This window comes from Bison bison, unplaced genomic scaffold, assembly GCF_000754665.1.
Source record: "Bison bison bison isolate TAMUID 2011002044 unplaced genomic scaffold, Bison_UMD1.0 scf7180017864207, whole genome shotgun sequence".
NCBI lineage: Eukaryota > Metazoa > Chordata > Mammalia > Artiodactyla > Bovidae > Bison > Bison bison.
Window position 1 is genome coordinate 184,434 of NW_011494779.1, and position 17,721 is coordinate 202,154.

General features: G+C 39.0%; 1 protein-coding gene across 1 annotated transcript in view; it reads right to left on the reverse strand.

The window, feature by feature from the left end:
* Positions 1-955: 955 nt before the first annotated feature.
* The window catches only part of LOC104992034 (vomeronasal type-2 receptor 1-like), a 24,241-nt gene continuing 7,475 nt past the window's right edge, over positions 956-17,721 (reverse strand). Inside the window, 5 exon segments of the mRNA XM_010844751.1 lie at positions 956-1,452; positions 1,638-2,135; positions 3,997-4,120; positions 11,849-12,130; positions 14,987-15,235. Coding sequence (XP_010843053.1) covers positions 956-1,452; positions 1,638-2,135; positions 3,997-4,120; positions 11,849-12,130; positions 14,987-15,235 — 1,650 coding nt within the window.

The following is a 17,721-nucleotide window of genomic DNA, read 5'->3' on the forward strand; positions in this document are numbered from 1 at the left end:
ATGTCATTATAAAAGTTCATATCTGAAAGAAGGTTGAAAATATTTTTATATTTTTATAACATTCCAGTTAATTCCAGATAATTAGAGGGCAAATATCTATCACTTAATTTATCCTAAAAAATCTTTCATTCTAATACCTGCTCTAGGTAAACATTTGCTTTTCTGCCATCCAGGTATTCATTACATAATCAACTTATTGATTGCTTTGCTGACACTTAATTCCCTTCATTTTTATTTTTTAAGAAGAGTGTTTTGAAACTCTAATACTTTACTACTTATTATCCAGGAAAGTCTAGAGTAGGTTGCCTTCCCTCTGGGAGAAATTTGTCAATTCCAATTACGAATTCAAGAAGGAGCTGAGTTTTGTTTACATCTCAATTCCTTCTATATTCTCTGTATGCCACAGAATCCTTTGAAACAAAATTCTCTTACCAAATCCTCTGCTCCAAGGGAAAGTTTATGAGCTCTATGTAGTTCTTACCTCAGTCAGAGCAAAGCTATCTATTCCATAGAGGCATTAACAGGATGTAGAACAAGATGTCTCTTTGGGTCCCCACATGGTGATTTAGTCTAATGTAAATTTCTAGATCAGAAGTCCATGATGAAAAAAACGTATTCAAGTCCCAAATACTTCCTTCTACCATGTTAGGTTACTTGTGCCTATTATATTCTCTACATATACTCCTTATGCCAAAGTATTATGAAATATTTTAATGAAGTGATTACATTTCCATAATAACAGTTTTTCTAATTTATGTCAAATGGTATGAGATTTCATAAGCCTTGCTTTGATTACACTACCAGAACCCAAATCCTCAGAGTTACCCAGAGCATTAGGTGGCTGCTAGGGGAGCCACCTGAAAAGGGAATGTTGAACCATTCAATGGCAAGCATGGCAATGGAACCAACCATGGCAATGGTCACCATTGCCACTCTGAGCGACACATGCGTGACTCTAGTCGTCCAGAACAGTTGACACCGAGGTATTGTTGACTTTGCTTTTCACAGAAGAGGCTGAAGTCAGCTGGATGCTCTTATGGAGAGCAGGGACTCTTCCACCAACAATTTCATTCATGTTCTTCTTTGGCCTCAGCAAAATAATGAAGCACTTGGGAGCAAATGTACAACCAAATAAACCATAGCTGGATGCCAAGATTGCAAATGTTTCCACAGCTACTTTAGACTTGCCTTTGGTGCTCAAGTAAGCAGGGACAATCCAGATGATAAAAACGACCAGCATTCCAAAGGTGATGCTTTTTCCTTCATAGTAATTATCCTGTGGCAACTGGTGTGCCACAAAGGTTGTGAGAAAGCCCAGTAAGGCCAAGAAGACATCCATCCCAAACATAGAGCACAAAGGTTCTATAGAACCTTCATTACATTCCAGAATAATCTTTATATTTTGAGATTCCATGTTCTTGTACACCCTTGGGGAGTTCAATACTAAATAGGCTAAAGAAGAAGAAGAGTCGCTCAGTCGTGTCTGACTCTTTGTGACCCCATGGACTGTAGCCTACCAGGCTCCTCTGTCCATGGGATTTTCCAGGCAATAGTACTGGAGTGAATTGCCATTTCCTTCTCCAGGGGATCTTCCCAACCCAGGGATCAAACCCGGGTCTCCCACATTGTAGACAGACACTTTACCGTCTGAGCCACCACGCCAATTTCAACTAGAACAGAGGTTAGCACAATGATTTTCCGATAAAGAGGGTGGATGGATATAAGTTGAGTTTTGGATTTGGAAATTCTGTAGGCTGAAAACAGTGAAATAGTCTTACCAAGAATGCAAGACAGGCAGAGAGAAAACCCCAGTACCAGAGTGATCTGACAGGCCATGCAAGACCAGTTGTAGGGCTTGCCGATGAAGAGCATGGAAGACAGCAGTGTGATGACAAGAGAAACCTGAATAAGAAAGCTCAACTCCCGGCCATTAGCCATCACCAGCAGAGTATGTCTGTGTATCACATAAACAGTTGTGACTGCCAAGACCAGAAGTGCCCCAAAGATGGACAGAATGACAAGCGTGAATCCCAGGGCCTCATCATAAGCAAGGAATTCCACTTCTTTCAGCACACACTCACTCTTTTGTGGATTGGACCAGTAGTCTTCACCACATTGATCGCACTCCCTTTGACCTAATGAACAAAGAACAGAGGACTGACTGCAGAGAAATCCAGTTGTCCCCATCGGCTGTGAATTGTCCAGAAGAACCAAAGGCCTCATACAGGACTCAGTGAGATTTTTTATAGAGAATATATATATCTTTAAAAATAAAATCAGTGATAAAATGGTCTTAGAGTGTGCAGCTAACAGTAAAGATTGAGAATTCTTTTCAATTTTGGAAATTCAGTCTCCCTCCTTGATTTCAGCTGTTTCTGCATGAATCTTTTTAAGTAAGATGCCTCTTTCTTTCTCCTCTAATTATCTAATTGAGAAGGGTGGTGTATCCCCTCACAAACCTAAGAACAACCCACAAATATGTGAGAACATTAAAGCTATTAAGGTAAAACAAGGTTTGTGACAAGGATACAGTTGATTATTATAAAACACGAGTGTTTTCAGCCTTTTATTCAACATCTTCCTCACCTACTGAAGACAATTTGTCTTTGCCCACTCAGCCTTCCCCTCCTCACCCTCCAGATGCAGATTTGAGACAATAGTTGGAGAAAGGTTGAGAACTAGAAGAAAGGAAATAAAAATAGCAACAATACTAACTAAGGTTGAAAACACTTGGGGGGCATTTAGCTGAGCAGAGGCTCTAAAGAATATTGTTTAGTCATTTTAGTTGTGTCTAACTCTTTTTGTAACCCCATGGACTGTAGGCTGCCAGCCTCCTCTGTCCATGGGATTTCCCAGGCAAGAATACTGAAATTGGTTGCCATTTCCTTCTCCAGGGGATCTTCCCAACCTGGGGATTGAACCCATGTCTCCTGCATTGACAGATGAGTTCTTTACCACTGAGCCCCTGGGAAGCCAAAGGAGAATATTGCTACATAAGAAAAATTTGAGATGAATCTGTGGTGGATTATGAAATGTATCTCTTCACCATTCTCTGAAAGATGCAGGTAAAGACTGGAATTTCCTCTCAATCACTTCTGACTGCTAGACTGGATTTCTCTTGATGCAACTCTTCAGAGTCTGGGGTACATGGAATCCCTGGAGTTGTTCAGATAATGTGTTTTCTTTTCCATTTGGGGAAAATTTTCCATTTTTAAAATTATCTTTTAAATAAATTGCTATTGACGAACTTTTGGCAAAAGATAAGTACAATTTGTGTTATTTTTAACAGAAGGTAGCAATAAAAATAAACCTGCTGCAACATGCTTCATAAGGCTAAGCCTACCAAGCCCAACTAAAATTCTGGCCAAGAACAGAAATTCAGCAGGTTGTAGTGAACAATTCATAGAGCAATAGATACAGAATTCACCTGCCCTACAAACTTTGAGTAATTATGGTCTTAAGCCAATTGCCTTTAGGGATGTACTTCTAGATCTCTTATTTCTAAATTAGAGAAATAGTCTAATAAAAGTCTGTAAAACATAGAAAGTCTATGTAAAAGTCTAAAAGTCTGTAAAACATAGAACTATAATTTACTTATTACTACTTATTCACTATTTTTCTATAACTAATGTTTAATCTACTCCAAAAATTAGAATAATTTTAAGTATTCATGAATGAACTAAAATTATTATAAAATTATTATAAGGATTCATTAATGCATGAATCCATGCATTCATATTTAACATCACATTTTAAAAACTTTCCTCTCTGAAATTCATGGATTCAGGTTTTCTTTCCAAATGCAGCAGCTTTAGAACTAAAACCCAATGTTGTGTTTTTCTTCACACTGCACAGAACATCCAATAGTTTGATGGATCATAATTTTTGTGATAAGTTGTTCACATCTCTTTATAAAGAAGGCTCCCAAGGCCCTCTTTGCCAAAATATATTTAATCTACTTGCATTTTAATGTCAGTGAAAAATGATCATCTCTACCTGGTTCCCGTGACATGTATTCATCAGCACATGGGATGCAGTCAAAGTAGCATCTTGGTTCCCCGTGACGAATCCCGTTCCGGGTCCCAGACTGACACACATCAGTACACAATGAATGGGGAAGCTAGCAAAGACAAATACCACACATTAACAAAGCCCTTTGTCTCTACCGCTTGCCAAGCTATGAAAGTTTCCACCTGGATTTCTGTGGACATTTTGTGATTTCTTGGAAAACCTAGGATAACTGGGCAAGAAAAACAGACAGGACTTCCCTAGTGACACAGTGGATAAGAATCCACTTCCCGGTGTAGGAAACAAGGGTTCGATCCCTGGTCTGGGAGGATTCCACATGCCACGGAGCAACTAAGCCCATGCACAACTACTGAACCTGAGCTCTAGAGTCCGTGAGCTGAAACTACCAAAGCCTGCACGCCTAGGGCCTGTGCTCTGCAACAAGAGGAGCCGCCACAATGAGAAGCCTATGCACTGCAACAGAGTAGCCCCTGCGCGCTGCAACTAGAGAAAGTCTCACAAAGCAATAGACAAAAATGAATAAACAAATAATTTAAAAACAAATAAAATGTTTTAAAAAAGAATAACAAAGAGAATAATGATCTGGAAAGCCTAGAGGAATTTTGCTAATAGTCCTGAAGTTGATTCTAGAATTAGGCTTCTAGAAAAATCCAGTGGTTGCTTCTAGAAATTAGCAAAGCTAAACCTAACTCTTTCTAACTTTGAAGACTCAGACCAGGCTCCATGTCCATGGGGTTCTGAGGAGAGGACAATTTGTCAAGCCTCTTTCTGCTTGAGGGGAGACGCCAAGAATCATCCTGAGTACCTGAGAAAGACTTCTCAGCAAGGTCATCCCAACACAGCCTGCGTATCATTCAGTCAGTACAAAATAAAAATGAAAGATCTACTCCATGAGGAAAATTCCACAGCAAAAAGGAAAAATGGACAAGGCACAGCACTGGGATATTTTCTCGTAAAAAGTTTAGAAAACTTGGTGATAAACATAGTACATTGTACATGGTTGTGTACATTGAAGTCCATTATAAATGCAATGTTTGTAAATTTATATCTTAATGTAAATGACGAGCTTCCCATTTAAAAAGGAGATAAGATGTATTTTTCCATTAAGCGAAGATTCATTTTGGAAAGTGAAAAGATTCATTTTGGATATCAGAATTTTCCTATGTTGAGTTTTGCAAGATAAATCTGAGTTAGATAACAATGGAAAATATCAGAAATCTCTGAGCTCAGTTACAGTATATAAGATTATTTAAATATGTATTTTTAAACATAATAGATTGGCTTCTTATAAGTTGTGTGCATGTGTGTATGTGTGCGTGATCACAGAATGACTTTATTTCCTCTCTCCTGATCCAATATTCTAAAAAGTGTTAGTATTAGTCTCTCAGTTGTGTCTGACTCTTTGTGACCCCATGGACCATACCCCACCAGGCTCCTCCGTCCATGGAATTCTCCAGGCAAGAACACTGGAGTGGGTTGCCATTTCCTTATCCAGGGCACCTTCCCAACCCAGGGATCAAATCTGGGGCTCCCACCTTGCAGGCAGGCTCTTTACAGTCTGAGTCACCAAAAAGAGCTCTTTATATATATACCTTTCTTTGAAAATCATCACAATAAGTTGATGCCTTTTTGTTCTCTTTCTGAGTATCGCTTCCCTTCTCAACCTCATGATCTCACTTCCAACCCACTCACCTCACTAAAATGTTTCTTGTCATGTCTGACACATTCTCCTTTCTCTCTCTTAGATATCTGACACTCTTGATCAACTCCTCCCTGAAATGCAGGCTCCTTTGGCTTCCATTGGGTCCTCTTTATTTATTTTGTTGGTTCTACTTCCTCTACCTACCTCATCACTGTTGGCATTCTTTTGGCTTTTGTTCTTACTCTTCTTATCTTTCAGTATAAAGCAGCTCATTCATTCTCTTCTGTTCAACCAGCATCTCTGCACATGAACTCCCAAATCTTGACTTTAGCACCAGCCTTTCCTACCTAAATCTCTAATTCCACATCTTAAACTTCCATCATGTCCCTACTCTGAAATTCCATCCTCAACTTAAACTCAACATGTCCAAAACTATCCCCATTTACCCAATTCCTCCTCCCCAATTCCCCATTTCTGTCATTGACACCACCAGTCTCAACCATATTTTCTACTACTTGCCCACATGAACCTTCACTCAGGCCCACCTGCTCACCAACTTCCAAACTCAGTTTATTATCATGAGTTAAATCATGCCTACACCATCTACTAATTGTTGATGCAGGGGACTTTCAAGGTCATTTCATCAGCAAATCCAGTAGATCCTACTCTTGTCCACTCTGGTCTAATTGAAACATGGCAGATAGAATAATTCTTTAAATTCTAAGTGGGATCATAACTCTCCTCTGTCAAAACTTTCCATGGCTCACCATTTCACTCAGAGTAAAAGCCAAAGTCCTTCAACAGCCCCCAAGGCTCTATGTGACCTGACACTCTTCCACCCCTCTCACCTCCTCTTCCACCCCTCTCACCTCCTCTTCCACCCCTCTCACCTCCTCTTCCACCCCTCTCTCACCTCCTCTTCCACCCCTCTCACCTCCTCTTTCACCCCTCTCACCTCCTCTTCCACCACTCTCACCTCCTCTTCCACCCCTCTCACCTCTTCTACCCCCTCACCTCCTCTTTCACCCCTCTCACCTCCTCTTCCACCCCTCTCACCTCCTGTTTCACCCCTCTCACCTCCTCTTCCACTACTCTCTCTCTTTCCAGCCACACTAAACCCTTTCTTATTCGCCTAAAATGCCAAAGACACCCCCTAACTCAGGGTTTAGAAGTTACTGTCTCTTCTGTATGGAATGCTTTTCCCGTAGATTTAACGCACTGATTCACTTTCTTCTCAGTCTTTGTTCAAATGTCACTCCAGTGAGGGCTTCCTTGATCACACTATGTGAAATTACACCACCCCCCAGCACTTTACCATAATCCCTACTATTTTTCTCTCCTTAACATTATCACCCATTAAAATACTGTATCACTTACTTATTTATCTTATATGTTGCTTCTTTCTTCCCACTGAAATGTTAGTCTTACCATTAAGTAGGAATTTGTTCTGTTTTGTACACTGGCACATCCCCAGCTCCTAGAATAGTGTGTAGCACATATAATATTGTGCTCAATAAATATCTGTTCAGTTAATTAATGATTTGATTGTAAGTGTTGTGAGGGCAGTAGTCTTTTGGTCCTTTTGCAGTGCTTAACACAGAGGCAGACACATAGTAGATGCTTAGTGAATTTGTATTGAATTACATTTGAACCAACTTCATTATACAAGTATAACCTTGGGAATTTCCTAATGGCCTAGTGCTTAGGACTTTGTGCTTTCACTGCAGATGGTGCAGGTTCAGTCCCTGGTCAGGGAAGTAAAATCCCACAAGCTGCATAGTGCAGCCAGGGAGAAGAAATAAATAAAGTGTATTAATATATATAACTCTAGTTTTAATAAAGATAATAAAATAAAATTACTATGCTCTAATGAAATGCTGTTAAAATAGAAATCTACTAATACATTTCACTCATTTTCCATCAGTTTTTAGCAGAACAAACATTCTATGAACTTTGTATATACAAGCAGCAACATCTCTTTTTTCATGCAAAACATTATATTGAGTACCTGCTCTACATCTAGCACCAGGAATACAAAAGGGAACAGTCTCAGGCCCCATTCAGGGAGAGAGTTCTGGGCCACAGAAGGTGGTTTATACTCTAGACCTAGAGCAACTCTGTCTTTCTGCAATGATGGAGTGTTATATATTGTATTGTCCAATATAGTAACTTGTAGCCACACATGGAGGTTGAGCACTTGGAATGTAGTTAATGTGCTAAGAAACTAAAATTTTAATTTTATTTAATTGCAGTTAAATCTTAATTTTAAAAGCCACATGTGGCTAGGAATACCTGTATTGGACAGAGAAGCTCTAATTCAAAGAAATAAAATGCAGAAGAGAGCTATGGCCCCTACAGTGGCAAACACTAAGTTTTTACTTTTATCCTGCCATAATGTATTCAAGGGCTTCACTGGTGGCTCAGACACAAGAGTCTGCCTGCAATGCAGGAAACTTAGGCTGGATCCCTGGATTGGGAAGATCCCCTGGAGAAGGGAATGGCTACCCACTCCAGTATTCTTGCTGGAGAATTCCATGGACACAGGAACCTGGCAGGCTATGGTCCATGGGGTGGCAGAGTCAGACACGACTGAGTGACTAACACTAACCATATATTCAAGAGCTGCTTAAGGCCAGGCTAAGTAAGGGAGGGAGTAGTATGTATGTATGTATGTATGTATGACTATATATGAGTCTGTGTATGTTTACTGATACTCATGGAAAACCAAGGACCAATTCTCCAGGCAAGAACACTGGAGTGGGTTGCCATTTCCTTCTCCAATGCATGAAAGTGAAAAGTGAAAGGGAAGTCGCTCAGTCGTGTCCGACTCTTAGCGAGCCCATGGACTGCAGCCTACCAGGCTCTTCTGTCCATGGGATTTTCTAGGCAAGAGTACTGGAGTGGGGTGCCATTGCCTTCTCTGAAGAGAGAGAAAGAGAGATAAAAAGATGCCCTCGATATCTGGCACAGCATAGGGGATCGGAAATCTTAATTTTCTTGTCACGTATTTCTATATCCTTTCCCAGTATGATTCAGAAAACTATTTAGGGACCTCAGATCTCAGGCCAAAAGGGCCATACAAGAAGAGAGGACATACATGAACAAGAAACAAGATGTAGAAAGACAACTTCCCCCCCAAAATAGTCTTGCAGCCACAAATAAAAAAATGCTGGCTGTCCTGACACCCACTTACAACTCTCTCTCACTCCTGCTGGTTCCTCTGGCAGATTCACATGGAAGATTAAATTGCCAGTGCCCTTCTGCCACCCTATTGTTTTACTCTAACACTACAGGTAAACAGTAAACCAGAATATCAAAAGACCTACAGTCCTACAACTAATATTTCACTCAGGGTAAAAAGTTCAGCTGTTTGGTAAGTGATGAGTTTTCTGGTGAACTTCCCCTAGGGCTTCTCCAGGTATTATCTTTACATTGTATAACCAGGGGACCCAGTCTCTCTTTTAAAAGCTTCTTTTTAAAATGTTCAGAGCTGCAGTTCTGCATATCAAAGCCCTCCTGTTGCTATAGGAGGTGGAGGGATTAAAACTTTTATAATTGTTGGTGTGTTAGTCACTCAGTCATGTACAACCCTTTGCGACTGGAGCCTGCCAGGCTCCTCTGTCAGCCTACCATTAGGGTAATGGTAACTGCTAAATTATGAATCTCTCCACAGTCTCTGCAAAAGACCATACAGATTTTTTTTTAATGTAAATAAAACCACACAGGACCCACAACTTCAGCTTCATAAAGAGCCTAAAAATGCTACGAATTTCAAAGTAATTAAATTCTAGCAAGCACACCTCTAGAGCGCCCTCTTCATCCATAGATGTATGGAAAATGAGGGAATTCTGGGAAAACTGTGCAGAAAAAAGTAAGAGGGAGAAGACAAACTAAGGTTAATAGAGAGTAGGCAAAATCATTCCTAGAAATAAAATGTCAGGTTATAGAGCAAGGTCTTGAAGGTGGGACTCAGAAGGATGGTTTCATCACTGTGGTGGGACCAGAAGGGATACAGAGGGAGAAGTACATATTCTGCGATGTGACAGGAAGAGTAAAAAGTTAGAAAGGAAAACTAAGAACTCTGTAGAAACAAAAGTGAACCATAAAATCAAAATACACATTAAGCCTTCCCTTTCCACAAAAAAAAGTCATTCCTTAAATAAACTGCTCTTTACTCTACCCACAAAAGAAGACAGTCTTGAAATAGAGATTTGTGACCCACCCAAACCCATCATCCTTATCCAAAAAATCAACCAAAAATGTAATTGTGACTCCATATTCATTTACTCTAGGAAGAAAGCAGAAAATGAAAACCAAAACATTATAGCAGAAAAGGATGTGGAGAGAAGGGAACCCTCCTACACTGTTGGTGGGAATGTAAATTGCAGCCACTAATGGAGAACAGTGGGGAGATTCCTAAAGAACTAAAAAATAGAGCTACCATATGACCTAGCAATCCCACTCCTGGGTATATATCCAGAGAAAACCATAATTTGAAGAGATACATGCACCCCAGTGTTCACTGAAGCACTATTTAAAATAGCCAGGACATAGAAGCAACATAAATGTCCATCAACAGAGGAATGGTTAAAGAAAATATGGTGTGTATGTGTAGATACTCACAATGGAATATTATTCAGTCATTAAAAAAGAACAAAATAATGTCATTTGTAGCAATATGAATGGACCTAGAGATTGTCATACTGAGTGAAGTAAGTCAGACACAGAAAGATAAATATCATATTATATTGCTTGCACATAGAATTTTTTTTTAAAAGGTACAAATGAACTTACTTACAAAATAGAAGTAGAGTCACCAATGTAAAAAACAAATTTATGATTACCAGTGGGGAAAAAGGGAGGGTGGAATAAATTGGGAGATTGGGATAGACATGTACACACTACTATATATAAAATAGACAACTAATAAGGACCTCCTGTATAGCACAAATAACTCTACTCAGTACTCTATAATGACCTGTATGGGAAAAGAATCTAAAAGAGAGAGAGTCGTATAACTGATTCACTTTGTTATATGCCTGAAACTAACAGAACATTGTAAATCAACTATACTCCAATAAAAACTTTAAGAAAGCTAAAAATGGAGCTACCATATGATTCTGCAATCCCAGTCCTGGGCATATACCTGGAGAAAATCATAATTCAATAAGATACATTCATCTCAATGCTCATTGCAGAAAGAGAAAGACAAATACCATACGATCTCACTTACATGTGGAATGTCAAATATGACAAGATGAACATATCTATGAAACAGACAGATATAGAGAATAGATTTGTGACTGCCAAGGGTGGGGAAGGAGGGAAAGATTGGGAATTTGGGATTAGCAGATGCAAACTATTATATATAGAATGGATAAAAAACAGAGTTCTACTTTATAGCACAGGAACTATATTCAGTATCCTGTGAGAAACAATAATGGAAAAGAAAAGTTGAGTCACCTTATTGTACAGTAAAAATTAACACAACATTGTAAATCAACTATGCTTCAATAAAATAAAATAAATATTCCAGCAAATTAAAATTCCCCTCTAAAACACAGATACAACCATTAAGCAGAAGAATACTGTAATAGTTTAAATAAATACCCTAGCACTTCAATTAAATATTCTCAGAAAAGCACTTGGAGATGTGTAAAAAATATCTCAAATCAGATATTTTAAAATTTAAAACATAAATGGATTTGAAAATGGAAGAAATGAAAAAGGTTCACTTATCTCAGAAAAGAAACTAAAGAAAAGCCTAAAGTATTTCAGACATTAAGATGAAAGTCACAAGGTGTTCAAAAAATATTTGAATAAAAGGTTAATAAGGAGCACTGAATAAAGGCAGGAAAATAATAAAGAGAATAAGGATGAGGTAAAGAAAAAAAACAAAAATTATCAGAGACAAAATGAATGAAAGCAAGAGAGACAAAGGAAGTCAAATATTTTGGAGTACTTGAGGAAAAAGAACAAAATCATAGAACTAATATTTAAAACTATAATCCAAAAAAGTTTTTCAAAATATCTGAATCTATACAGAAAAGATATGCCTTATATTTGGAAAAATTAGAATAGTCAATTCTAGGTTTCTGATATTCCATAGCATCTGAAATAACACAGAAATGCAATTCTCTCTATATGTAAACAAAATAAAATATCAGAATAACTAACCTCTGATGATTCAGTGTTCCAAAATATTGTTGCATTCTTAATCATCACAAGTTCAAATTTAGAGTCTGTGAATATATATTCTCCAGCTTTTACAAAGGCGACCTCTCCATTATCATCTAATTGCCAATTAAGAATATCATAGTATCCAGTCACATCTCCATTATCATCAATTTCTATTCTCATTCCATTATGGGTTGTAAACTGAAGTGTCTTCATATAGTACATTAGCTAGAAAAACAGGGAAAGGAACAACAGAGGGGAAAAAAAAAACAATTTGTAAAACTTTTATTGCTTAGAAAACAAGCTTTATAAAGAAAATAATCTCAAAACTCCTATCTAATTCATGGGACTGAATTTTTTCCTTCTCTATACCTTTGCTGTCTAATACCACAGCTTCTAGCCACATGTGACAATTGAAACCTGAAAAGATGCTGGCCAAATCAGGATGGGCTAGAAGTCTAAAATACAAACTGGGCTGCAAAAAGTTAGATCAAAGAAATGTAACTTCTCTCATTATGAATTTCAAGAAATTATTTTTATATTATGTTACCATGATCATGACCACAGGTTAAAATATTATTTGGATTAAATAAGATATATTATGTTTAATTTCATCTGTTCCTTTTTGTTTTTTAATTTGGTTACTAAAAAATTTTTAATTACCTGTGTGGGTTTTAAATTTCTATTGGCCAGTACTGATCTATACCAAGGTAAAGTGATGTCTCATATTTCCTAATACCTACATACCTAGGGAAGAGAGACTATTCCCTCTTAGATTTTTTCACCGATAGGTACCAGTCTGCCCTGCTACCACCATTCCCTTCCCTGTATATCAGGGCATAGATGAGGAAGTGGCTAACTAATTGCCTTAGAAAAATTCAAGGTGGTTTCCCAGGAAATGGCCCTCTGATTTGGGTTTTAAAAAATTAGTAGCGATTTGCCTGACAAACATTGGGATCAAGGAGATTCTAAGCCAAGGGAATAATATATGAGACAAGGCTGTGCCAAAGAGGCCACTGGGGAGAGTACAAAAGTAGATGGAGCTGACTGTACACCTACAGAATGATTTCATAGACATGAACAGGAGCCCCTAACAAAATAATACCTCTAGTACTCTTGCTTCCTGCCAGCAACCTTAGCTGGGGTAAAAGCATGTGTCCTGTAGTATGAAGGTAACCAGTCTGAGCTGAGATACATCCTGTGCCCGTGGTTTTTGTCAGCACCACATGCTGGACTTAGGTTTTCCAACCAGAGGGCTTAGTCCAATCCCTACTCTCCACAAACCAGAAAGACACTCAATATAGCTGAAAGAGCCTGAATTATGGTTTATGATGATTTGGAGTCATTTTCTGGCTCTGTCAAGTGACCTAAGCTTGGATAAGTCGTATATCCTAACTAAGCATTAGTTTTCCAGTCCATAAGAGAAGGGAAATCTTTCCTGTCCTACCTCTGTCATAGGGATTAAGGTAATACAGCTGAAAGGTTTTAGTAAGTCAGTATACCAAGGGAGCGTAGTGAAAGTCACTCAGTCATGTCCGACTATTTGCAACCCAATGAACTATACAGTCCATGGAATTCTCCAGGCCAGAATACTGGAGTGGGTAAGCCGTTCCCTTCTCCAGGGGATCTTCCCAACCCAGGGATCAAACCCAGGTCTCCTGCATTGCAGGTGGATTCTTTATCAGCTGAGTCACCATAGAAGCCCATACCAAGGGAAGTATTATAACAGTCACCATACACTTGCCCTTTTATCTCTCCCTCTTTTACTATATGCTGTTCTCAATCAACATGACAACTACATCAGCGTTCGCAACAGGGTGATATTTTTGCCTGGTCCATTGAGGAGAGACTCATTTTTCTTTTCCAATCTTCAGAAGAGTTAAGCAAGGAAATTTTCAAAGGCTGCCACCTTACAATCTTTCCATAATTCTACCTGTTTAGCCTCATTGGATGGCAGGACAGAGTTCCCTACCATCAGGCATGCAAAAGAATTTAGAAATGTCAAATAAACTACAAGAGTAAAAGATATCATTTTGGTTTTAAAACAATCACAATTTTTTACTTTGTGATGCATTTATAAAACTTTCTTAAATGTGTCCATTAACTTTCTCTAATGTGAGGTCTTGCTTTTCAGATTTAACTTATATTATTCTGGGAATGTGTTCATGGACTAAACCATCAACATTAACCCTGACACTATGTGGTCCTTTGACCCTTCCTAAAAGCTTTTTTCTCTGCAATCCTAACACATATTTGTTGCTTTTTGAGAAAATTTAAATTGTAATATTGAAATCATCAAATAATGAAGAGTTGTTGTTTACCATATAAAAGGATCCATTTTATTTTAAAAAAGAAGCGCTCAGATAATTTATTTTAAGATGAAAAATAGCATAACATATAGCATAACTTAATTTCTATAACTTAATCTTTAGCATAAGTTAATTTCTCATTTTGAATTTACCACAATTTCCCCAGTTCTATGAACAACTTAGTTCTTACTCAGATCTTGGTTCTAATTCCATTCTAAATGTAAATAGGACTCAGGAGAAATGGCTACTACAAGACTGGATAGAGAAATACAAGATGAATCTGCAATATCTTAGTGTTCCAGAAAGTAAATTAATCGGAAATTACAGTGACTTGCTCAAAAGAAATAGGAGCCAACTCAAAGTGACTCCCAATTGTCAAACCTGGGAAATTTTGAGCAACAGAATATATAACGATATTAATGTGTCATTAATGAGACACAGTGGCATCCTATAAGAGATAAAAAAGGATATGTATCACTTTTGCAGTAGTCTTGCCAAAAATGCATAACCTAAATGTAATCATGAGGAAAAGTGAGAGTCAAAGTGAAGTCGCTCAATCCTGTCCAACTCTTTGCGACCCCACGGACTGTAGCCTATCAGGCTCCTCCATCCACACGATTTTCCAGGCAAGAGTGCTGGAGTGGATTGCCATTTCCTTCTCCAGGGGATCTTCCCGACTCAGGAATCGAACCCAGGTCTCCCGCATTGCAGGCAGATGCTTTACCATCTGAGCCACCAGGGAAGAGAAATTAGACAAATGTAAATTTAAAAACATTTTATGACCAGTATTTATGAAAACTATTCTGTTCATTAAAACAAACAAGGAAGAATGGACTTTGGGAATGGTTTCAGAAAATGCAACACAGAGGCTGACACTCCCCATTTGTTCCTTAAAAATTTTTATTCCATATTTTTCGTAATCATCATCAGCTGCTATGGTGCCTATCCAGACCCAACCAAAATGTTGGATAAGTTGTACCATGGCCTCCGACTGGATCTTATCATTGGCCACTGTGTGAAGAAAAGATGGAAACTGGTATTTGTCACGAAGAAGTGAGCTGGTAGAGGCATAGCCCACCTAGGATTGAAAGTATTCATACAGTTATTAGAAAGTAATAGACGAACCTCAAATTACACCATCTCTTAGTATTTGTATTGGAGAAGGAGGGAACTTAACAGTTCTCTCTCTATTCTCACACCCTTCCAGAGATAAAAGGACTTCTGCTCCTCTCCCTGTTCCAAGCAGGGTGGGGACTGTTAGAGGGAGCACTTTGGGCCCCCTTTCCCACCTCACCCCAAGAAAGTCGGGGAACTAATTATTAAGGTGATGACATCCAATGGGCCACTTTTCCTACTCAGGGTCACACCACTGAAAGGAAGGTCTTGAGCCCTTTCATCTGTTTTCTTGAGACCAGGTGTGTGATTCAAGTCATCCAGGCTCTGTCTCTGATCTAACTCCTAATCCGTACAGATGATGGAATGAGCAGGCTCACAGTCTGTCTGGCAGGTGCATTTCCCTCTCCCTCCCTCCTTCCCTCCACCCCTCTCCCTCCCTTTGTTCTCTCTCTCTCTCTCTCCATCATCACTGGTTTCCCTCTTTTTCTCTTCTTCTCTTTCCTTCTTTCTCTCTGCCAAAATTTCTGGGTGTGTAAGTCCCAAGACTTAGATTGAGAAAGATGGTAGGAAGCTTCACTTCAACCTCAAGTTTAAGTCTTATTGTCCAACAAACTTACTAGAAGCCCTCATTTTATAGCCACTTGCCTAGATAAATGAGGTATCTTTCTATTTTTTGCCAGGGGTCCTTGTGTGACTTTTCCATCAGTGAGAATTTAAGAATGAAAGTAGAGTAGCCAGTGCCATGAATTTCTGACACTCTTATATACATTTCTTACATACGTACCTTCCCCTCAACCTCAGCAACTATGAAGTTAAGAAAATATGTCACATTCTCCCCATCCCATCCCATTGCCATCCCATGTTATTGCATCACCTCCAATAAGACCTCCTAAAATTACATAGCTCCATGATGACCACTTTTTTCATAAGTGACAAATTATTCCTATTTTTCTGTTTATGCTTTGTCCTAATCTTAGGGAAAACCACTAGACCATTCAGGTATGACCTAAATCAAATCCCCTATGATTATACAAAGGAAGTGACAAATAGATTCAAGGGATGAGATCTGATAGATTGTCTGAAGAACTATGGACAGAGGTTCGTGACATTATCCAGGAGTCAGGGATCAATATCTCTCCCAAGAAAAAAAATTGCAAAAAGGCAAAATGGTTGTCTGAGGAGGCCTTACAAATAGCAATGAAAAGAAGAGAAGCAAAAGGCAAAGGAGAAAATGAAAGATATACTCATTTGAATGCAGAGTTCCACAGAATAGCAAGGAGAGATAAGTAAGCCTTCCTCAGTGATCAATGCAAAGAAATGGAGGAAAATAATAGAATGGGAAAGACTAGAGATCTCTTCAAGAAAATTAAAGATACCAAGGGAACATTTCATGCAAAGTGGGCTTGATAAAGGACAGAAATGGTATGGACCTAACAGAAGCAGAAGATATTAAGAAGAGGTGGCAAGAATACACAGAACTATGCAAAAAAGGTCTTCATGACCCAGATAACCACGATGGTGTGATCGCTCACCTAGAGCCAGACATCCTGGAATGTGAAGTCAGGTGGGCCTTAGGAAGCATCACTACGAACAAAGCTAGTAGAAGTGACAGAATTCCAGTTGAGCTATTTCAAATCCTAAAAGATGATGCTGTGAAAGTGCTGCACTCAATATGCCAGCAAATTTGGAAAACTCAGCAGTGGCCACAGGACTGGAAAAGGTCAGGTCTCATTCCAATCCCAAAGAAAGACAATGCCAAAGAATGTTCAAACTACTGCACAATTGCACTCATCTCACACACTAGTAACAGAGAAGGCAATGGCAACCCACTCTAGTACTCTTGCCTGGAAAATCCCATGGATAGAGGAGCCTGGTAGGCTGCAGTCCATGGGGTCGCAAAAAGTTGGACATGACGGAGTGACTTCACTTTCACTTTTCACTTTCATGCATTGGAGAAGGAAATGGCAACCCACTCCAGTGTTCTTGCCTGGATAATCCCAGGGACGGGGGAGCCTGGTGGGCTGCCGTCTATGGGGTCGCACAGAGTCGGACACGACTGAAGCAACTTAGCAGCAGCAGCACACACTAGTAAAGTAATACTCAAAAATTCTCCAGGCCAGGCTTAAACATTATGTGAAACTTGATCTTCCAGATGTTCAAGCTGAATTCAGAAAAGGCAGAAGAACCAGAGATCAAATTGCCAACATCCGTTGGATCATCGAAAAAGCAAGAGAGTTCCAGAGAAACATCTACCTCTGCCTTATTGACAATGCCAAAGCCTTTGACTGTGTGGATCACAAGAAACTGTGGGAAATTCTGAAAGAGATGGGAATACCAGACCACCTGACCTGCCTCCTGAGAAATCTGTATGCAGGTCAAGAAGCAACAGTAAGAACTGGACATGGAACAACAGACTGGTTCCAAATTGGGAAAGGAGTACATCAAGGT